Here is a 24144-nt window from a genome sequence, read left to right as displayed (position 1 = left end):
ATGCACACCTTAAAGTTTAAGGCTTAAACTGTAATGTATACATACAGTGTCGTATGTGAGTACTGTATATGTCACGTCACACATAATGCATGATATAAATATAAAATCCCCAAAACTCTTAAGCTCTAGGAACTAAACTGGATTTGAGCACCTCATTCAAGCCTTAGATGCTATCATGTATGCTGGCTTTAGTGGGGTTTTTTTGTTGTGGTTTTTAATTTTTTATTTATTTATGACTAATTAGTCTGCATTAAGGCAGTCTTCTCATGAATCCTTTAGCATGACTTCTGCAGTCATCTTAAAGGACAATTATCTTTCTGTTTACCAGCATCATTAGAGGGTTGAGCTGCTCAGCCAAACATGTTCTGCTTCATCTGAGAACATCAGCCAGTCTGACGCTCATAATTAATGACTGCTGATACTAATCAGTGCGATTTGAGTGGCAAAAGCTCTTCTGTGCCATCCGAAGCTTGTCTACTGCCCTGCATCAACGTATTGCAACTTTGTTCTTTGTTGTTCATATTTTTAACCCGGTGACAGGTATTTGATTTAATATTGCTGAAATTGGCTTTGGAGAAAATTAATGACCAATTTAATGGGCTTTTTTTTTAATCTGATGGTCCCATTAACCTGTTCTGATGCCAGGTTAGTGTTAGCGTGGATGTTCCTCAACTTTCCATAGCTAAAATTAAAAAATTGTCCCAAGACAGCAGCTTAACGTTTTGGATCACTGCATCAGATATTTACGTGTGCACATGTTGTATTTCGCCGACTTTTTGTTGTTGTCGACTCAACTCAACTCAAGCAAGATAATGAGCGGTCTACTTTTTAGAGGGGCTCATATTTGAAAACAAAAATAGGTGCTGTACACCCAGGCTTAAAAAGTTGAAGATGTAGAATTAATTTCTGCCTAATATTTTTCAAAACACCATACAAATCTGAAATTGTGGTATAAAATTAAGCTACTGCTTTTCAATTTGGCAATATTTGTACCTCAGGATTTATTTTCTCGCTTTGTGACCTTTAAAAATGACACTTAAAAAGACGATCTTTTTCAGCTGATGCCAGTCAGGTAAAAATCACCTGACTGAGCCCGATTTCAACTTGTGATCAGTTCAAGACAACCCTTACAAACTATATTTGAGCTCCTTATCACAGGTTCGGCCTATTTCTAAGCAACACTAAAAACCTTGTTACTTTTCCTTTTGTCCTACCCATGCATCATGCTCACAAAGAAAACTTGTTCTTTCTGAGTGGAATCTGCTTCAATCTTCTTCTTCATAAAAGGTAATGGATCAGACAATCACTTTCAGACCGGATCTATTCTGGACCATCAATGTGTCAGCAGTCCTCAAACCATCACCCTCTTACAACCATCAATACTAATAGCATCATCTACAGACAATTATTCCCATCGAAGCGCACGGAACAGCGAACAAATCAAAGACAAATTGGATTATGAATGTAATGCAGTGTAATGCCCCCTCGAGAGTCAATTGATCACAGAGGAGAGAGTCGTCAATCGTTGATGCCTTGCGGAAACCAAGTAACTCTGTGCACTGACAGTTGTCACATTTTGGATTGCCATATACTGTATTGTGTGTGTGTGTGTGTGTGTTTTTTTTTAAAACACTTTTACATACAAAGACTTGCCTGGCGTCCCATTTGAATGGCAACTAGAGCTACAGTATTATGGGCCACTCTGAAGATAGCAATGCTTTTTTTTTTCTTATATTGTTCATAGTCTGTGTCTATTATCTCCTTTCCAAATAAACCCATCAAGGCATCTTTGAGCAGGGTCAATACCTTGCATGCAAAATGTTTTTTTTTTCAATATATATTCTTTACATCTTTACTCCTATGTCTGGCCTATGACCTCCGGTTATTGGCCACTAAATATTTTTTTTTTCCAGAGTAGGTTGTTTTTCATATGCTATTATTGTGATAGGAGAGCTCGAGTCCATAAAATGATTATTTTCAATTGTGATTAATGATGCTTCTTAATCCTGAATGAATCCGGGGTACTTAAGGTTAGTATGTACCACAGTGAATCTTACTTTAGCTAAAAGAGGATTATAAGTATATGCAATTAGTGCACTGATATGAATACCCACTAAGTGCTTGTTTCCATAAATGCATGTTAGTCCATTCATCTTTTCTATGATGCATCTCTACATAAAATTCCCATGATGTGACTTGCTACTTGTACTTTTATCGGTGAAGGGAAATGTGTGGAATACATTACACTGAGAGAAATAATGGATTTAAATGGACACTGGCTCTAAAACAGATTATGCAGTTCTCTCTCCTCATTTGTATTTCTTCGGTATTTGAGCCTGAAAGGGGCTGATTATAATGCATCCTCATATTTTAGCTAATCCAGATGTATTTCTTCAGCCTTCATTAAATGAAGAGAAATGAAACATCACAAACATTGGTTAGAAAAAAAAAGAGAGAAAGAGTGGATGCTGGAACAAATAGACTTGGATCATTTCCAGTCACGTTTAATACAGTACAGTCTTGCAGCACCACTGGAGTGACTGAGCAGGAAAGAGGGAAATGTTAAATGATACAAATTATTTCCCCCTAATTAATATGATTGATTGCCAGGCATTGATGTTGAGAGGAGAGGGGAGAAATGTGTGAAAGGAAAGTTTGCACAGACATCATTAGTTTTTCCCCATTTAAAGATTAATCAGAAGAGGCTGGGCTCTTTAATTCTGTCATTTGTATATTTAATGGGCTGCAGCAGAATCTATGGGTGTAATTAGCTAGCTGCCGCGCTCTCATTAATACGCCAAGCTCTGATTAATGCCAGCAAAGAGCTAACATGACTGGAGTTATTCAGGTTATGTTGGCTAGATGATTACACACAATCTCGTTCGTTTACTGAGACAGAGAGAGCAGAAACATTTAACAATATAGGAAACAATATGCGTTTCATTGAATATATCATTGAAGCGGTACCGTTACACATTTTAAAATCTCTTGTTAGATTGTGATAATCATTAATGACAATATTTTTTAATGCAAAAATAAATGAATGGAACACCATTGACCAATAATAAAATAGATTACTCTTACATGGTTTGTTGTGATGCATTGTGCTCCAAATAGATTTTTGATTGCTACCAAAGGAAGTGAACTATGGTATAGGAAAATAGTAAAATGATAAATGGAGTGCACTTATATAGCTTTATCTTTCTACACTATCTCCAAATCTCTTTACAAGTTAAAATTAGGGTTCAGTGTCTTGCCCAAGGACATGTCAACAGCGGAAAAGTCTACTAGTGACCCTTCGGTCACTGCACCGCCATAGGTGTGAAAGCACCCTTAAACGCCGTGCTCCCAGATACTTTTGACGAGACTGTGGTAAGTCTTTTCCAATTAGCTGAATCCTTGTCGTAAAATATTTCAGCTGATTTTGTGTGTCTGTGTTTTTGTGTGTAGCACAGACGCCTGTCATGATGCGTGCTCAGGTCTGTTTGTTGATGGCTCCAAAGTGGTTGTCAGTGTGAAGTAGCACAAGTCCTGGGGGGAATCCCAGGGAAGTAATGCTGAGCACGAGCATGAGTGTTACTTAGCTGCTGTACATTTGGAGCTTCCTGAGCATGTGTTGACAGTCTGTTCCTCCCAATCTAGCAGATAAACACACAATCATTTTAATACATACTTGTAAATGTTCAATTCAATGACAAAAACAGAAAAGGTTTTATGAGTGAGGACTAATTGAGTTGTTGAATAACAATATAATGTAATTACCTCTGCAAAGAAAGTATTTTTTGGCAGGATTGTGCAAAAACTTTCGCCAATCTTCACAATACAATGTGAAGGAGTGTGGATGCAGACCAAGGAAGTGCCCAATTTTCACATTTAAACCGTATATATTTGGGCCATACCAGCACCGGCCGTCCCATGACCATAATAAGTGTTATGGGATAGTTTGTCCTATTTTTATTTATCAATATGAGCAATTCTAATCACTTTTAGGGAAGCATCAATTATTCATGGGAGTTTGCTGTTCGCAGTCTGGTCCTTATCATCCATGAATGGCGGGAGTTTCACTGTAATAAACACTTTAGAATTTTTTTGTCTGGCAATGCCAGTCAAAACTGATCATTGCAGTATTCTTTCTTCATTCATTTTGAAGGCAGAATTTATTATACTGTACTTTGGACGGTGCAAGTGTACTTATATATAGTGTCAATATCAGGAAAGAAACAAGACGCAAACTAAATGTTGATGGAGACTGTCATTGTAGTGGTAGGGTTTAAAATGAAACATAGAATACATTGAAATGCAAAAAAGAAAGATATCAATATATATGGAAGACAGAGAGAGTGCTATGCTAAAGAGGTCAAGAAGAAAAGGACGAAGGTTAAAAGCAAGGGGGAAGATCAGGAGCTTATCGGGGGAAGGTTAAAGAGGAGTAATATAATGTCAGGTATCTGTCATGACTTCACTCATCTCTGCATTGACAAGGTCAGCAATGTAAATGACACATGCCTGCTTGATGTACACAACGCATGTTCAAATGCAAGGAATTTTTGATTATGTCTTCGATGCATATTGTGCACTTTGTACATGTACATGTGGTTATAAAACATTCAAGAGTGACACAAGTCAGTAAGGACATCACAGTCAGCATTAAAAAAAAATCTTTGAGTTAAGTATAAGGGGCGTGTCTAAATGTTCTTTTATGGAACAATAAATTTGACGTGATTTGAGGGGAAATTTTGTTTTTTGTCCTGTATTAATACAATTCAATATTGTCTTCTGTAGACTAAGCCCAGAATGAAAGCTTTTAAAATTAAATACATCGACACAACCTAGTGAGATCAATACAAAGGTTCTAGAAGAAAAGATGCCTTTACAGAAGTGGCAACATTAGACTTTATGTGGTATAAAACTGCACTACCGGTGCAGTAACAGTGCAGCTAGTGAGAGAATGTTCCTTTTCAGAAAAGTGTTATAACAATCTTGAAATGGTTCATCTGCATTCATCCTGATGTGTCTATGTAACAGTTTGACTTTGCTGCGTGTTAAGTGAATTCACTCTCAATTGTTTTGCTGCTGGTGAACCCTGAACTTTTTTCGATTCAACTGTTGAGATCTTCCCACAGTTACTTTCCCTACAGAGAACCATACGCACACACGTTGATAGACGCACTCATGAAGCTGTAGACCTAGTAGTGGATTAAGATTCCCGGATCTCGGATCCATCAGTACATGACAGCACAGCATGCTGGAGGAATTCTTGTGTGTGAACATGTGTCAAAGAGAAAGAAGAAACTACTTCTTACTGAGGACGTTTTGTGCATTCAGGAGGAACTGGACATTTTTATGTGCCACTCAACAAAGAAGAAAATCATGCTGAAGTCTTATTAAATATTGCACATTGCTTATTAAAGTAGTAAAAGTACTGCTGTGGAACCTCTAAACAGGTTTTGAGCAGGTCTTTGCTCATATTAAGGCCTTAAATGGTAAAAAATAAAAATATTAAATATGATATTGACAGGCATTAAAAATGTAAATACAATTGTTGTTAATACTTAATTTTGCGAACAACGTTGTGCAAAGGTATCACTATAGCACAATTTAGTAATAAAGATAAAAATATATGTATTTGTGGGGACCAGTGATTAGTTGTAAGTGTCCACAAGTCCACAAGTTGCTCCATGTTCCAAATACCAGTTGCTCTGAATTTGAAAATAAAAATGTACGGTTCCTGTCACCAATGTCCAACATAAAACACTAATGCCACCTTATGGTATAAAATTACCTCAACACAAATCTGACTCAATGCTATAAAATTACTGTATCAATGAACTAAAAGATAAAACCACATTTGTAATTGCTAACCATATTTGTTCACTTTTATGTTAATTAACAAGAGTATGAAAAAATGGAACAGGATATTTTATTGCACACGTAGAATAGATCAAATGTGTGATTCATTTACGATTAATCATGAGTTAACTACAAAAATCATGCGATTAGTTATAATTAAAAATTCTAATCAACTGACAGCCCTAATATGTACAGCATATTATGCATACTGTATATGGATTTACTGTATGTATATGTGTGCGCGTGTGTGTAAATGCAAAGTTGCATTAAGAAATGGCATTAAAAAGCATTAAATTATATTTGATGATACCTGCAGAAACCTTATCTAAAGCAAATACCCCTGAAGTCATACAATTAAGACAACCGAAAAGACGAACAGTGGCTTTACTCTGAGCCCCTCCCTGATGAGCAAGCTTCTCACCCGCTCTCTAAAAGTAGATCCCGAGAAGCACACCCTACAAGTACACTAAGTGGAAACAGCAAACAGACAAAGTTTGGAATTTCTTGTTTGCCTTCACTTTCTAGGCCATCACTGTGAAGGAAAGGATTGGTATGAAAAGTGATGTGATGCATTTGAGGTGGGATGGAGAAGCCAAAAATCTTTGGAGGATTTTGGTTTTATAGATAAAAGCAAGAGATTACAAGTAAGATCTGTTAAAATAGTGGAATCAAGTCTGTCCTCTGAGGCTCGTCCCTCAGAGCTTCATGTTTCCCAAAGTATCTTAGTGGTAAGATTATCCTCGACAGTTGGCTTATAAAGAAAATTAAGTCAGTTTAGATGGTGTAATTGGGATATCATGAACTTGATGGTGATTTAATAAGAAATATAAATGAATCTGTTTGTGTGTTTGAATATTTTTCATCTAGTTGTGAAACAGTTTTAGAATACAGAACTGAATAACGTTCCGCACAACGTTGCTTTGACTTCCTAATGTGGTTAAATATAAAATGTTTTTTTTTTGCAATAGACTATACATTTACTATTATCACAAAACTCTCACTATGTTTATCTTACTTGACTTTAGGTGTGGAATTGAGTTTCAAGACTCACTCTCCAGATGGCTTGCTGCTCTGTGCCCTGTCTCCTGGAAATCAGGAAGAATTCCTGGCCCTTCAGATTAAAAATGGACGACTCTACTTTTTATTTGACCCTCAGGTTTGGACACTTTTTTTTCACCATCAAGAATATACCAGTAAGATAACACTGGTTAAATATTGTGGAAGCATTCCCACATATGTTATTGTGATTTTTATTCTCCTCACCTTTTTGGCATCAAACAACTCCCACATAATACTTCTGATTTACACTGTTCAAATTTCAACTTGCTTAAAAGATTCACGCCTCCCGGGGTATTTATTGTCTGATTCCACATACTTGCAGTATTCGCACAATTTATCGTTAAATATCAACTTTTCCCCATTCATTTTCAATGGGACAGACATTGAACTTTTTCCAAGTATCACTTTCCATGCCCAATTCCATACATATAACTTAACATCATTACTAGGTCAGGCAGTCTGATACTGCTCGGTGGCACAGATGGTAAAGTGCATTATCCCGTTACCAGGAGGTCACCATTTCATAATTTATATCTCAATTTGCTTCATAAGCATTCCGCTATTAGCATTCAGCTTTCAGCATTCCCACACATTTTTTCCAGGAACTGCACTTTGTCTAGTTTGCAGTGATGTTGAACTACACTCCATCATATCGGATTTTCTCATGATTTTGTTACCATACTTACCCAACATGAGCAAATATTGTAAGAAACAGCTCTCACCACTGAAAACTAGTCACATACAGTCCTGCTTACTGTTATTGGCAGCCCTTCATTTTTTGTGTACGTACCAAATTTATATCATCAAGACCTTTTAATTGGATGTCCAAAGTAATTCCACAAAGAAAATTGTTTTTCAACTTGTAATTCTAAAGAAATAGAAATCACAGCATGTGCAGCAATAATGGCACCCCTCTTTGATATTTGGTTGCACACCCTTTGGCAGTGACGACAGCTTCCAAGCACTTCTTATATCCATCTCTAAGCTTCTTGCACTTCTCCGCTGGTATTTCCCCTCACTCTTCCTTTGCAAATTGTTCAAGCTCTTGCATGTTTGCAGGTTTCTTTTCCCAATGGCACATTTCAGCTCATATCAAAGATTTTCAATCGGATTGAAATCAGGAGTCATTGCTGGCCATTTTAAAACAGTATTTTTTTCCTTTTTAACCATCCTTGTTTGCTTTGAGGACCCATGACCTTTGACTCAAAGAAAGTTGTCTAACACTTGGTAGGACATATCTCCCTAGAATGTCTTGATCATTTTCTGATTTCATGATTCCTGTGATACAATCAAGGCCTCCTGTACCAGATGCAGCAAAGCAGCTTCACAGAATTATGGATCCTGCATCATGCTTAACTGTAGGGAGGGGGTTCTTTTCCTTGGAAGCTTCATTGCGCTGTCTGTCATAAAACTGTTGCCGTGCATTGCCGAAAAGCTCTATTTTTGTTTCATCAGTCCACAGAACATTTTCCCAAAATAATTGTGGTTTGTCCAGGTACTCTTTGGCAAAGGTTAGCCATTCTTTTAAAAACAAATTTTTTTATGTCTTTGCCCATGAAGCCCTATTTTTGCCCATGAAGCCCTATTTTTGTTTCAGTGTGTGGCATATGGTACTTCTTGAAACCATGATCCCAGACTCTTCCAGGTTGGCTTTCAGGTCTTTTGGATGTTTAACGTGGTGTTTTATCCACTTCTGTCATCAATTTGTCTCGTCCCTCCATGTCCATGGATGTTCTTGAGATTTCCATGCTCGTCAAACTTCTTAATAACATTACGCACTGCTGAAACAGGGCTACCAAAATTTGGAGATGGCTCTATACCCTTTGGCAGTCTTGTGTTTGCGAATTATAACACTCCTGATGTCCTCGGATAGCTCCTTTGTTTGGATGATTGTGACAAAGGAAAAGGTGACAACAGGTGGCTTTTTAAAACATCAAAGTCATCCTTCATTGGTTAATTCATGTCAATTGGACAGAGACAATTTAGAACAGGGAATTCTCATTAGTGTTTTAACAAAGGTGAGTCACAATGTGTTTCCATACTGATTTACAGGAAAGGGTGCCAATACCAGTGACGGAGGACGTTTTAAGTTTTCTATTTTTTACGCCCATTGTTTATTGTTTTAAATTGTTTTTTAATCATTTGGTCTTTCAGATAAAACACAAGTTTTCTATAAAAAATAAAATGTTTTAGTTAATTTTTTTTCAGAAGATATTCCACATTATGTACTTTACCTTCATGGGTGCCAATAATAATGACTATAAGTAATAATAATTTCATTAGTGTGCATTTAAGTCAATGTTTCATAGTATAAAATCAAATTCTGCTCACTTGACATGTTTGCTCACCTTCAACACTTTTTTTTCCCTGATCCACCTCTTCTCCACTCTTCTGTCTCTGTCTGTCTTTTCTTCTCTCGCCTGCTCTCATCTTATAAATGTGATCTGTAGCCCGCTCATTGCGTTCTGTCAGGGAGATGGAGCGAGAGGGAGGGGGGGAAAAAACTTTAAAAGTGTGTCAACGTTTGAATTGGACTGCAATTAACTCATTCCCTGCAGTCACCACGCGTGAATACCAATTGCAAGCTAATTAAGCTTTGCACCCTTGCGCGAGCACACGCACCCCCCCCCCCCCCCCCCCACACACACACAGCCTCTCTTCCCTTATCCATCCTTACAGACACATGTAGAGGGGTTGAAGAGTCAATGACTTGGATGATGAAAGCAATGATAGCAGATGATTGCACATATTTCCATGCGGCCACCATCTAATTAGGCTCTCAAACAAAAACATGCATACGGCGCATACAGTAAATCCTTTCCTCATCAGTATCCATGCAGAACTTGTAACTAAATATATTTATCAAATTGTAAATAAAGTACTAGTTATATGCTGCTGTATGCATGATTAAGTGTGCGTGTTTCTTCTGCAGCTCGGCTGACTCTTTTGTTTAGGGTTAGTTTGGGATAATTAACAGCGGGAATAGTCTCACGGTTTATTGGTGTTCCCCTACATACATACATCCTGGCCCATTACTTTTCCCTATTAGCCTGTTGCGCTAGCCTAATGGGATTACTAGTGCACGGTGTGTAATTTAGCATGACTCATACGCTAGTGATATGATTATGAAGGGCCTACATGACAAACATGGTGTACTACAAAGTATGAAATACCTGCTTACTGCATGTGCATTTACACAAACACCCACTGATCTTGTATTTTGGCTGACTATTTCCTTATTCCTTCGGAAATAGACCGTAAGCAGAAAAGCACACACACACACACATATTGCCATAAAGTTTGTACAAAATCTGTTCTATTTGTATTTAATAAATTTAATTAAGCTGTCACCATTGTGTTAAATATGCACGCGAGTGTAAGTGACCTTTAACATGTTTAACTGTCATGCAAGTGTAAGCATAAATTGCTGACAAAGTCGTGTCATGCATTTTTAGCATCCTGGTTAACCACTTTATTATTGAATTCAAAATACAGGTAACAATCAATCATGGCTCACTTGTTTTCTGAAGCTGAGCTGTGATTGGTCTTTACCTGAGCAACCCTGAGCGACTGCAATATAATTTCCAGTTGTCATTAAGTGGCAAAATGCCCCCCCCCCGAGATAAATAACATTGGGTGGATTTTGATTCATTTTCCACAAATACAATATTAATCAGAATGCCCTATTTAGACTTGTAAATATATATTATTGTAAAGAACATTTTTTACTTGACTTCCTCATTAAAGATGTTTTTAAACTATGACAATACTTTAACTGCTTAACAGGTAACTTAAGAGGCTGATAAAATAAGACTACTAATATTTGTGATCCGGCGATCAATGCAACAGATGGCATTAAGTGCTTTTGGTAAGCAAATTAACACCAATTTCTGTTTCTTACATGTTCGCAGGTGTTCTTGTTGGTTTCTTTAAAAGTATTTTAAAACGATGCCATTTGATGTTCCAAGCTGTTGTTCATTGTCAGTTGTTGGTTATGAGACAAGCAGTTGATTCAAACTGTATGCTTAAAACTATTAATCCCTCTACTGTGTAATTTTGCATTCTAATATTTTAGGCCTTAATCTATCAATCAAGTAGAGCTCGGCCTCCAGTGTAGTTAATTCTTGTAATGACTTACTCAAGGGCACCAACAGTGAGAGTTGTTTAGCATTTGTTGAGTATTTAATTGGCATGAATTTGGTCTGGCTGTGTCTCCTATTACAAAAGTGAGGTTGAGGCAGAGCCCCTCTTAGCCTGCTGTCTTGTTAAGAAGAGCCAGCTAGCGTTGGTTGTAAAGATGCCAGAGGCTGATATACTTTGGCATTCATACATTTATTGATCCCATCATTAAATCTTCATCACTGTTTGTGCGGGCCCCTGTGCTGTCAGTGAGTTTTTTTGTGAGCATTTACTGATCTGGTGCTCATGTTTTACTACGTTACTTGTCTCTAACTTACTAAAAGCTGATCGCAACAATGATGTCAGACTTAATGGCGACACTGGAGTGTTCTTATGGTGATTTTACATGAATGGGCATTGATTGCAAGTACCATGTAGACTGTTGCTATTAAGACTGGTTAGAAAAGAAAATCGAAGAAATTAATTTTGTCCAGTTTGTAGTTTTGAGCTGAAAAAATTACCATTACAAGTAGAACTTGTGCAAACAAAATTTTTTTTGTGTGTGGTTAATGAGCAAAGCATTCAATAGTGTTAATTTCGTCAACAAAAACTAAACAAAAATAATTTCGTCAACACACATTTTTCACCGTCTAAAACTAGACTAGACTAAAACCTTCATTAAGAAACAATACCTGGGACTAAATCAGTATGAATTTTCGGCGACTAATGCAGACGAGACGCAAATGTACTTCACTTAATAAAAACTGGACTCAAATCTACGGACATTTAAGTTCATGAACATAAACGAGACGAAAATTATATGATTTTGTAAAATCTTGTATCTGCTAATCTGTCACTGTGACACTTTCATGTGACACACCCCCTTTCAAATATGCAGCTAGCTAGTGCAACATGCACAAATACATGGGATAGACAGGAGATGGATTCGCGGTGAAAGGTTAAAAAAAAAAGTAAATTATAGTTATAACGTATTATTAATCTAATGGCTATAATGTTGCAACAATAATGTTAATCCGACCTTGAACTAATGTTGGCTTATTTACTAGCTCATAGCCTGCCCTGGAGTCATAATAGTCACTTGTTGATATGTACTGTAATTGTGTGTCAAGTTTTTTTTTTCATCAAAAAGATGAGAGAAAATTTGATGTGAAATAGTTTTAAATCCGAAATGTTCAACATTATCTGCTGGGCAAAAAAATACAGGGTTTAAATGATTGTCCTGACTAAAACAAGACTAAAACTTTGACCGTTTTTGTTGACTAAAACTAGACGAATAAAATTGTTTTCTTGGACTAAAATGAAGACTAAAATGATAGATTTATTGTCGACTAAATAAAAATAGGATGAGGTTGACTAACTATGATAAAAACTAACAAATTGGATTGAAACTGGACTAAAACTGAGACTAAATAAAAAAAAATGGCAGATAAAATGAACACTAGCAGCCAACTAACAGCAAGATTTTTGATTTCCTCATGGTTACCCCAACAAAGTGACTAGTCTACACGGTTGTTTTACTTTTTGCTTCTTATCCCAAAAGTTGTTACACAATATGTTATATGTCCTTTTTCTGCTGTGCGTAGGGCTCAGTGGTGGCTGTGAGTGCACAAGGGGACGGGGGTCGTCGCTACGACGATGGAAAGTGGCACCAGGTCGTAGCAACAAGGCGAGGGGCTGTGGGAACAATCGTTGTGAACAATCAATACAGAGGTAACACGTTCATACAGACCGCTGCATGTATCGCCTGTTTGTGTGGGTGTGTAAGTATTCATGCAAGTGTCCGTATACATGCAAATCTGTTTATGTAATGTAGCGTAGGATGTAGAAGTAATTTTGTGTATGTGCTTTGTGTGTGTGTGTGTAAATTTCCCACTTTTTGAGGTATTAACCAGGTTAATCCCAGCGGCTCTTTGATGAATCTGGGGAGGAAACTACTGATTTAGACGTGTGGGCACACATGCACAAACTAGATACACACACACACACACGCACACACACACACACACACACACACACACACACACACCAACAAACACACACACACACACACGGAAACCCACTTGTCTGTGCTGCTCTATTTGCACTGGACTGTTAACAGCAACTGTAGCACCTCATGTCTTGTAGCTCATTAGAAGTGAAGCTTATGTTTAACATTGCGACTGGTTAATGTATAAAATGCTCCACTTTAATTTAAATTTATTTCGTCAAAGAAATTAGAAGTACACCTAATTAAAACTGGGAATTCCATAGTTACTCTTACTCACATTACAATATTACCACCATATATACTACTTTACACCATATTGTCTGTCACAATACAATACACAAAACATTCATTGATGACTCATCATAATATTTTTGCAACTGGAAAACTTCTTATGTAAAATAAACTTGACACCAGAGAAACTTAATATTGCTATTTAACGATTATGTATTTGATACTCTACAATAAGGGAAAACTATAAGATATATTATTATATCCATACTTGGTCTCATTGCTGGACACATTCAATGCATTTGATGCCCTTAAAAAACAACATGTTGCTCTGTTTGTGTTTGTTACCCCGTCCCCAAAATACACGTACCCTCACATTTGCACACGTGCTCTACAATACCAGGCAGGTCTTCAGCCTCCAGTGGCAGCACTGTAATTGGTGAGAATACAGGAGTTTTCATTGGAGGACTGCCGGAAGATTTAATTTTACGGCGGACAGATTCAGGTGAGTCAAACTCCACCCTCTCTCGGAATTTGAATAAAATTAGCATGATATGCATTTTATTTGAATGTTACCATCCTTGTAAACATCTGGTCATTCTCAGGTCAAGGCTTGAACTGTATGTTGAACTTTGGATGCGTATTTTAGACATAGAACCCGTGTTGGAAAAACCTTTTAAGAGTGACAGGTAAAATTTTCTTCTATTCTTGTCTGTGCCCACCAGGGGCTGCCCGGCTGATGCGACAGGGTTTTTCTGGTTGCCTGAGAGACGTGCGTTTCAAGATGATTGACAGCCCCTCGGAGCTGTGGAGATCTCTAGACTGGACAAAAGCCACAAATAAAATGTCAGCCTATGAAAGCTGGGAGGGATGCCCAATTCATACGGTGGATGGAGCCCATTTTCTGGGTCATGGTAGGACAATGTTGATTGTTGTTGATAATGGTACAACAGATTTGTAGCTTGAGTGATGTTATCGTATTTGTCATTTTAATACTTGGAGAAGCAGAGATTTGCAGGTCAGTAGTATATTAAGTGGGGATATCAATCACATTTAATCCACTACCAAGTTTTGGATCTGATCCGTAGGTGATTATTTAGTGTATCTACTAAATGTGTCCATGCTATTCTCTTTTGTATTTAGGTTACCTGGAGCTAAACAGTGATGTGTTTATTGGGGGAAAGGACTTTGACATCTCAATGGAGTTTAGAACAGATCAACTTAATGCACTTTTGCTCTTTGCATATAACACACAAACTGATGACTATATTCTGGTAAGTTGTGCCTCATTGAAATATTACTTAAAATAGATCAGTTATATAAATAATACACACCATTGTGATGTTTCCTCTGTTAATGTGCATGTTTAGGTGGAGCTGAATGGCGGTCTCCTTTCATTCCTTCTCTCCACCGGAGGTCACGTGACTTCGCTAAGCATGTGGGCGGGACTTAGCTACTGCGATGGAGACTGGAAGCAGCTCTCACTGGCGAAACGCAGCTCACTCATCTCGGCCGCTGTCGATGACTGGGCTGAGGAGACGAGGGGAGCTGGAACAGCGGGGAGGCTTACGGTTGACACACCATTATACCTGGGCGGGGTGCCTCCTCAACTCAAACACAGGGCTCTGGACATCCACAGTCACAGACACGGTGCGATATTTGTATGCCCCAAAGAATCAGAATCAACTTTGATCACAATAATTTAATTTATAATGCATACAGTCCATCATGAAATTTTACCAAATAACATGCATAACAGATTAAAAAAAAGGGAAAGTGAGTACAAATTAAGAGGAACCAATATTTTTTCCAAACCTTAACACAGAACAAAACAAAAAGAAAGATTCAAGGTGTCAGTTTGAGGCCAAATCAAACCAAATCATCTCACTCGATCTGTATTCACTCACTCTATCTGAGAGAGAGAGGCAGAGAAAGGCAGAGAGAGAGAGGCTGGAAGTGAATGACTTAATAGAAAAACTCTTAAAACAACAAAATCTGTAAAAAAAAAAAAAAGACTAGGTACAATATTGAGACAGAAACTTTATTCTAATATCCTTTTCTCCTCCTCTCTTTTCACCCTCGCAGGCTTTGGAGGTTGCATAAGAGGCCTCACCGTTCAAAGTGATAAAACAAGCCCTCCTGTCAGTCAAAGTGTTAATCTCTCTGTAGCCTCGGGACGCTCTGTTAGAATCTACCTCGATGGCTGTCCTAACAGTGAAAGTCGTTACAACTGCAGGGGCAATGATTCAGTGTTGGCCTTCACTGGTAGAGAGACACATGCCTTTGATTACAGTCTGCAGCCATTCACGGGTAAGAATTGCAAATCATCTTTTTCATCAACTCTTTCTGTCTGACCTGTCGACTGTATAAGATGAGTGCATTTGGGAAGTATGATGTCACAGTTGCTCACAATTACCAGAGAGTCTCCTCAGTGGAATGTGAATTACTGTGGCGAACATGTGATGCATGTTTCATGCATATTTGAAGGTCACCAACTCTTTTGACAACTGCAGGTTTTTATCTCATACATGTATTACATCAAAACAAATAAACTGAATACGAGGTATGCACTGAGCCACTCCAGATAAATGCTGTAGCTTTATGGGTTAGCTTGGTCCTCTGAAAAAACATTTGAACATCAAGCTTTTTCAGCATGACATTGCTCTATAAACATTACTGAGAGCGGAGATTTACGTGGCTTTCACAGAAAGGCCCGCACGCATACACATGCATTCTCCAAAATTACACTTGACCTTGTGTGCGCTGTAGGCGGAGCGCTGCACTTTTTGCTTTGCTGTGTTTTAAAATTGAAAATGCAAATTTGAATGTGTGTGGGACAAAGTCGAGGCAAATGAATATGAGGCCAAGAAGGCCGCTGGATTCTGGCCAGCTAAGCGACACAAAAGGGAACTGATAAATGTATGCAGGGTTTACGTCCGTCAAATGACAAATAAATATGTTTTCAAAAGAATACGCTGTCCACGATCAAATATTGTGGCACTTTTTCTATCTCTTGTTATTAACAACATGCTTAAAATAAAGGTCGGGATCAAGATGTATGGCATCAGATTGGCATATATTCGGAAAACTTTTTATTATTTTACTCGTCATCGACTAGCTCCTAAACATCTAAAACCTTTTTTCCTGTCTCGTAAAGAGTGTTGTTAATGGGGGCTCTCCATTGTGCTCCTTAAATGCCAAGTCTCATGTCATTTGTGGTTGTGATGTTATTTTGTGTAAAATAGAAACATTTCTGTCTACTGGATAAAAGCTATAAAGAAGTGACAGTTCTATTGATCAACACTATACAATTACTTTAGGTACTCTAAAGTACTTTCATCAAATAGATAAATTCCCTGTAAATATACCGTGGCTTCCCTCCTACTTAGGTCCAGTGTTTTGATGATTTTTGCTCGCTTTGGTTAGTGTTGTCACTGAATGCTTTGAATCATGGGCTTTTCCTTACCTTCTATATGTTTTTCTTACCTTTTATTTATATTTCTATCTAATATAGAATAGGATTCCAGAACTTAATATGTACTTTCCTCTGTTATCGAATGCTACCAATGGTTTGCAGCTTATTAAAATTCTCTCCTGTATTTATATTTATAAACGCATCGTTTTTGACATCGATTCAGTGAATTGTACTTAAATCTTTGCCATGTATTTTTTTTTTCTTATCCCAATCCCAAACCCGTCATGCCACGTGCATTGACACATAAGAATACTTGTACAGGATCATAGCTCTGGGTACAGGAGGCTGGGCAGCATCGCCTTGGCAGAGAGGACGCAGCTGCGGCAAAGGTAATACATATTGCTGTGTAATTTATTGACTTGATTTACATTCACACATTCCCCAACCAAAATGTTTTAGCCCTGCTGTGACTTAAGGCAAATTGTACTACTCCCACCTATTGGAGTTTCTCAAGAGATTTAGGATGAAAAAGCACTACACGGTGTACAGTATGTGAGACTCATCCAGGGCTAGTGATATTACATGTGCCTGACGCTATGAGAGATTGATAAAGCCACTATAAAGGGCATCCCAGTAAAAGGCTGTTAACCCAGAATGGCCCGGGTTCTCCCTTGTGTAATATAAAGCTGCTCATTAGTAGTGAACGATACACTGGTAGGTCTGGTGTGCTGTGACCACTGAGTGGAATGGAGGAGAGGGAGGAAAGATGTGCTAATAAATACATTAAGAACCCCGGGAAGATGCAAGGTTGGAGGATTGAGAGCCAAAGGTGAGAGCTTATGGAGGGGGGACAGCTAGAATGAAAATGGAGGAAAAAGCTGCAAAATGATTGAGTAATCATGGCAGGAGTGGAAGTGTAGAAGAAGTATTGGCACGGTGAGGAAATTACTCTTCAGTCGTAAAATAATTTGCGATTCTAGAGGTATTTTCCATTAAAGAAATGCATGTCAGACAAATGATAAAAGGTCTGCTTGACGGCATTAAAAAAACAAAAACTGTTATACACTTTTAGTATTCTCTGCAAGTTGTTCTGCACCACATTTCGTCAACACATTGTAAATCGTCCTAGTCCAGAATAGGCGAAGACTCGTGACAGATGTACAGAAACACGACGAGATAGATGGAGACAGGAAGTGAAGAGGATGAGCATGACAGTAGACGATCCTACTGCCATGTTCCGAAGGGGAAGGCGAGTACGGCTGAAAAGGAGGGAGGTTGATTACAGTGAAATATAGCCCAGAATGAATGGGTGGCTGTATTAAATCAGCGCTGAAAAAGTTACTACTCTCATAAATAGTATTTATGCTAATGGGAGGCATGATTTAGTGGGTCTATTAAAGCATGTAAAGATGGGGGAAGCTTTTGCTTTAACCTCTTGTACTTCCAACCTGTTGTTTTGACTTGTTTTTGTATATTTTTTTGTTATCCCACATTCACCACAGTGTATTGCTCTGTGTAATGTACGCTATATGGAAAACGCTTTTAGACACACCTCTTAATTATATCCCACCAAGATAGATTAAAATTTAGTTGTCTTTTGAATGTTATGATTGTGTTTGAACATGCTCACATGGTGTGCCTTTACTGATTTCATAAGTCAAGATAATCATTTGATAAATTTGTATACTGTACTTTCTTTTAAAGGAAGAATGATAATACCATTTCTAATTCATCAGTCAGGGAAGGGAATGTGAATGGCTTTTTTTTGTTTTTACTATTTAATCATTTTAGCTACTAAAAACTACAAACTGTTTTATCTAATGTACTTTTCCTCATATCCAATAATCAGCTCCATCTCTCACTTCCTAGCACCAAGCTCCGTTCCACCTCCCTCTGCAATGCAGATTTTGAATGGCTTCAGTGTCAAAGTGAGCTGGGTTCCACCCACTGGTGATGTCAGAGGTGTGATTGACAGGTACGAGTTGCGAGCCTACAAAAGAGAGCAGCCAGAGATGCCACCTGTAAAATCTATATACCTGGCTAATGGAAATTTCACAGGTAAAAACAACTGAGTAATAAAGAATATGTAAAATAGAGAATGTTTGTGTATGTTGTGCTACAAGACTTTGGGTTGAAAAAGTCTCTGTTGGGATTCGACTAATAGCAAAAGTAGATAATCTGTACAGATAGAGTCAGTTAAATGTCAGTTAGAACCTGCTGTTTAGTATTTTTTCATCACTTATAATCAGTTTAGATTTTATTTTAAGTATTTGAACTACAAGCCAAATTTTACAGTTAATATGGCTTTTTTTTTCCTGGGCATGTTCTTGTCACAACTTTTTATTGTATATTGGCCTTCAGTAAAAACACATCGTCGCTGTCCTTTTCACCCACTGCGCGGTCTTCCTGATAAACACAGACACACATTCTTCATCCCATACAAACTTGTTAATGTCTCCTTGGCGAGCCCCCAGCATTCGCAGACTGCCTTCATTTGGAGCAAGACACTCAAGACTTATCCCCATGATGTCATACCTTGGCATCGCTCCTTCCAACTCTCTCTCATTTTTCGATCATTCTTCACTTCATCTTCACTGACGATGATGATGACGCCGTCCGCCGCTGCTATTCGTCCCTCGTCTCGTCCACGCTTCCATGTCTCCAGGCAAATATTAAGATGAGCTTGCCCGTCCCAGTCGTTGTCAGTGTCTCCCGATCGGCTCCGTGTCCCCTCCCCTCGCTCTTTGCCAGACATAATGTCCAACCAAGATAAGGCTTCTTGTTAATTTATGATGGCCTCGACATCTGACTGCGGAATCACACCAACGGCTGGAAAACACAGAACGCAAATGAGGGTGTAATGGCAGTGGAGTGGGGCCCTGGCCTTTAATTGAATTAAAAGACGGGCGGCAAAGAGAGAAGGGGAGAGAAAGGGAGAGCGCGGCTCCATCAGACAAGTAGAGGTTGACTGAGGATGAGTGGGGATAACAGTGAAAAAGTGGATGGGGACAGAAAAAACAATAAAAAGGACACTCCGCTTGCCAACTGCAGTACTTCTACATAGCAACAGCGTCACAGAGAGCTGATGATCAAAGTACCTGTTGACATCAGCTTCAAGTACAAGGAACACACAAGAGGGGGATAGTTTAATACATGTAGTTAGGCCGGCACAAATTATTTTGGTAATGTTTAGTAGCTATTGACTGAGAGCTTACTTTTATATAAAATATGTTTGTTTGTTAATGAAAGTTGAGTTAGTTAGTGATAGTGTAGTGCTACATTTGCCTGTCAGAAAAAAAAGATAAATTAATGCTTTTAAACAATGTATTTCTTTTTTGTTTATTTATTTTTTATAATTAAAGATATTGTTATATTTATTATTGCTATTATTACTTAATTTATTACTCCTCTATGAAAGTCACTTATCCTCTTTTCCAGGTGTGTTGTCCGGTCTCACTCCGTCCACTCAATATGTGGTCACTGTAAGTGCGTGCACTGTGACTGGCTGTACAGAGAGTCTTGGCAATGACAACTCTGATGTTACTGATTTGAGATCAGTCCTCAAAACCCCAGAGGAAGGTACGACGACAGTAAGACAAACACACATTAACTGAATGTTTTTTTTCTCCATCTGTTAGCTGTAGTTTACTTTTTACCTTTTTACACTTCACCAAAGAGGCACACATACACACACACACACACAAATACACACACATCTGGAGTTATTTGTACTTATATGAGGGAAAGAAAAAGTTAGACGAGGAGTGACAGATCCGAATGAAATAAACAGAAGCCGGAAAATGAGGACAAATGGAATGGCGTATACAGGATTGAATGAGACACTTTACAAGTGAGCAAAGGACACGTAGAATGTCGCTTTCTTGAGTGGCGCAGTAAAGGTTTTTTTTTTTCATTTCTTAGCATTTACATTAATCTGCTGTGGGACCAGTGTGCCTTGTTGGGGGGATAATGTGACAGTTGGGGTCAGCGCAGATGTAGCAAAAATGAATTTGAAGTAAAAGAGAGGGGGGGGAATTAGTATTGTTTTACACTGAATCTTGAGTTAAGATGCTGTACAGTGTTAGTTAGAAAATTAACATATCCAATAGTGCAAACACAACAAACATTTAACTCACTTCCCTTAAGGGTCAGAAGGATTTTTAAACATTAAACAGTTTTAGCAATGGGACTTTGGGGATTATGTGATTATATTTGTTTTATTTCACTACAGTCTCTGCCATATTCTTCTGAAACAGTATTGGGAAAGTGTATCAGTCTAAGACATCAGGCAAAAAAAATATGCTATTCATAATATATATTTTACTAAGCTCTCGACTGCATCAAAGTACAGTATGCAGATACTGAAATCATTTTGTTATCATGGTTTTTCCTCGCTCAAATTGAGGCACAGGTGGAATCATCCTGACTATGATGGGTGACTACCGGTACCAGGTATCGTATTGGTGCCAATGCCAGTCTTATTTTAAGGTATCGGTACTCACGGTGGTGACCGATACCATTATCAGCCGCCCTCCTGCGGCCGTTTTACGATCGGGGACAAGAAATTAGAAATGATATGAATGCAAAGTTGCCATTAACTTCATGCAATTTTAAGGAAAAATAATATATTGGGATAGATAGGTCTTTCTTTAAAATTATGTGTCATTTATGGGTGGGGAATTTTATTATGTGTTATCTGTATTTGATATCAGTAGCAGTGACTACTCAAGAGTTGCGTATCGGTCGGGAAAACTGATTGAACATCCTTCATCCTGACCATGTGCCATGACGTTTATGTATTCTGTAAATTCAACTGACTCACTTAAAAAAATTTCAGGCAACATATAATAATTCCATGTTTCAATAATAAGAATAATAGTTCCAATGAGAATATGACTATTATCATGTTAAAGCATTCATTCATTATCAGTCACTCAGGCTGGAGGTGGCGAGCAAATAAGGTGGAGGTGGCCGCCTCTGAATTGTGTACATAGGAAAAACCCTTTACTATACAATAGATGGAAAGTTCCAGGGCCGGTGTAACAAAAGATGGGAAAGCAGCCTCGAGTTGTCCTGCCACAACACTGGCTTCTTTTGTCACACAAAATGAAGCAAATGCGCATCGAAGACAAAAACTTTTAATTTGTCATTTGAGTTTGAAATACAGTATATCTTTTGTGACACCAGTCCTTAAACATTTCTGACACACACATTTGCCCAGAACCATACATCTTGTGAAAATATTGATCATTCTTTATCCTCAGTTCCTGATGCTATTTCTGCTCCATCGGCACTGTCATCACCCTCAGCTCTTTTCGTCACATGGAAACCTCCAGCAAGGTAACATGCACACCTCAATGCACAGTGCTTTTGTCAATGCAGTACACAACTTAAGCTGCTTGTTTTTTCATGTTACACGTTAGTGACTTTCTGGGCATTTAATAGTTGGTCAAGTATGTCACATACTGGCTAATGCATGCTGGGAGTGTACAGCAAAAAAACAGAACTAAAGTACCTTGAATATCGCACACTAGAGCGCAAACTGCCGTCAAGGCTAAGCTATCCTAATTTTCATTAGTGTCGCATAGACTTTTATAGATACCCACCTTTATCACCAATATGTATTCAATATTCATTTTGTTCTAGATGAATACTAAAATTAAAGGGTTCTTGTTAGTACATAAATAAACAACAATGCAATGATTTGGTCTTGGTGGAGGTAATGACAGAAATCCTATAGTACAGTATATCCTATCCTCTTCTGCTTGCATTTTTTTAACCTTTGGATCAATTTCCCAAATGTATGAAGAATAATTTTATAGCATATAAAAGCCAATATTTTATACAGTATTAACTACTGAATAATGTTCTTTTATAGCTCCCATCTCACTTTTTTGTGCCACTGATAGGCCCAATGGCGTCATTATGGAGTACCGCCTCTATCAGAATAACCAAATGGTCTACAGCGGGGAGGGGAGACGCCACAACATTACTGGTAAGCGGAGAGCAATAACGCACGTGTGTGCCTGAGTGTGTATGCATGTCTCAGCCTCGGGACGCGGCCTTAGTGTAAAAAGAAAAAGGGGGAAGAGTGACGAAAAGCAAAATGGAGATATATATTTGCATTTGAAAGAGCAGATCGAGCATCTCTGTTCTTACCATGGGAATAGCACTTGAAACTACACACACTTGAAACTGCGGCAGCGGAGAAACAAAGAAATCGTGGCACAATTGCCAACGCACAATTTGCCATGAAAATGTTCACCAAAGAGACTTAAAGAGGGTACAAAACACATACGCCACCACTGAGACTTGAGATGCAAATAAAGACATCGTTAGACATACAATATTTATAATATGCAGAAGCTCTCATAGGCATACGAACACACAACAGTAAGAATGTCCTCACATAGAGCCACACGAGTGACTTCATATAATGAATTTGATAAGAGTAAATTATCCCCGATCTTGAATTTTAATGTAAACGTTCAGATTCGTACATTATACAGTGTGTGTGTGTGTGTGTGTGCATGCGTGTGTGTCTATTTGGGTCAATGAATGCAAGAGACATATCATTCATACTGGTTTAATAATGTGTCTGATGTTCACACTGATTGCAAGGATTATGGACATAGTAATTATACAGTATGCACAAGAGGGGCAGTGACACACCAAGAGAAACAATCACAAAGGCAACAAGGAATAATCTGGAATATTTTAGTGCATTTATTCTGGTGCTGCAATTTGATTAATTTTGGATGTGAGAGAGTGTGGAAAACCTATCAGCATTATTGTCATTGTAAAGGCAGACCTTTCAATGCAGCTTTTGTCTTATTGCAGCAGGTGTACCTAATGTTGTGGCTACTGAGTGTAGCTTTCTTGTCATGCTTGGATTTGTTTCATGAAACTGCCATCATTCATCCTCTGTCTGTTTCATGCTGCTTCGCTGTGCATTTCAGGGCTTGGCGTCTATACGGCTCACGTCCTGCTACTGTCTGCATGCACTGCTGCGGGATGCACCAACAGTTCAAAGGTCACAATGTTGACCTCCCAGCTTCCTCCTGGGCCGCTACGAGCTCCAACTCTGACCTTGCTCGACTCACGGACCATTCTGGTGGAGTAAGCGCTCACTGTTGTTGACACATTCTCAAAATTCCACTTCATGTAAAAAATGGGACAGCAATAAAGGCATCTCATAGATGTGCATCAGTAGCATATACTGTAGAAGGAGCGAAAGGGCAGCAGCGCTCTGGTGACCTTCTGAAGTTGTGTTTACCATGCAGAATATTCACTTGACACACTGCACTTGACCTTTCCTCTCTAGAGGGAGGAAGATAAATCTCTTACACCTTTTACCGTCCTGGTCATTTGAAAATGTCGCTGGACATTGTGCTCGTGTTTACGAGTGTGGTGTGTCCACGACAAGCTGTTGTCACAGAAATAAATGAAAAAGACTTACAAAAGG

At 38.4% G+C, this 24144-nt stretch overlaps 1 protein-coding gene across 1 annotated transcript in view; it reads left to right on the top strand.

Moving 5' to 3' along the window:
- The window catches only part of ush2a (Usher syndrome 2A (autosomal recessive, mild)), a 166524-nt gene that overhangs the window by 45733 nt on the left and 96647 nt on the right, over nucleotides 1-24144 (top strand). Inside the window, 13 exon segments of the mRNA XM_086071618.1 lie at nucleotides 6876-7006; nucleotides 12633-12759; nucleotides 13668-13769; nucleotides 13990-14178; nucleotides 14408-14538; nucleotides 14635-14914; nucleotides 15350-15574; nucleotides 16988-17068; nucleotides 18549-18737; nucleotides 20118-20258; nucleotides 21944-22019; nucleotides 22589-22674; nucleotides 23639-23798. Coding sequence (XP_085927744.1) covers nucleotides 6876-7006; nucleotides 12633-12759; nucleotides 13668-13769; nucleotides 13990-14178; nucleotides 14408-14538; nucleotides 14635-14914; nucleotides 15350-15574; nucleotides 16988-17068; nucleotides 18549-18737; nucleotides 20118-20258; nucleotides 21944-22019; nucleotides 22589-22674; nucleotides 23639-23798 — 1918 coding nt within the window.

This window comes from Leptonotus elevatus, chromosome 3 (genome assembly GCF_054856555.1).
Source record: "Leptonotus elevatus isolate MCC_2025b chromosome 3, RoL_Lele_1.0, whole genome shotgun sequence".
Classification (NCBI taxonomy): Eukaryota; Metazoa; Chordata; class Actinopteri; order Syngnathiformes; family Syngnathidae; genus Leptonotus; species Leptonotus elevatus.
The sequence above is the reverse complement of the archived record's forward strand: the minus strand, read 5'-3'. Positions and strand labels throughout refer to the sequence as shown.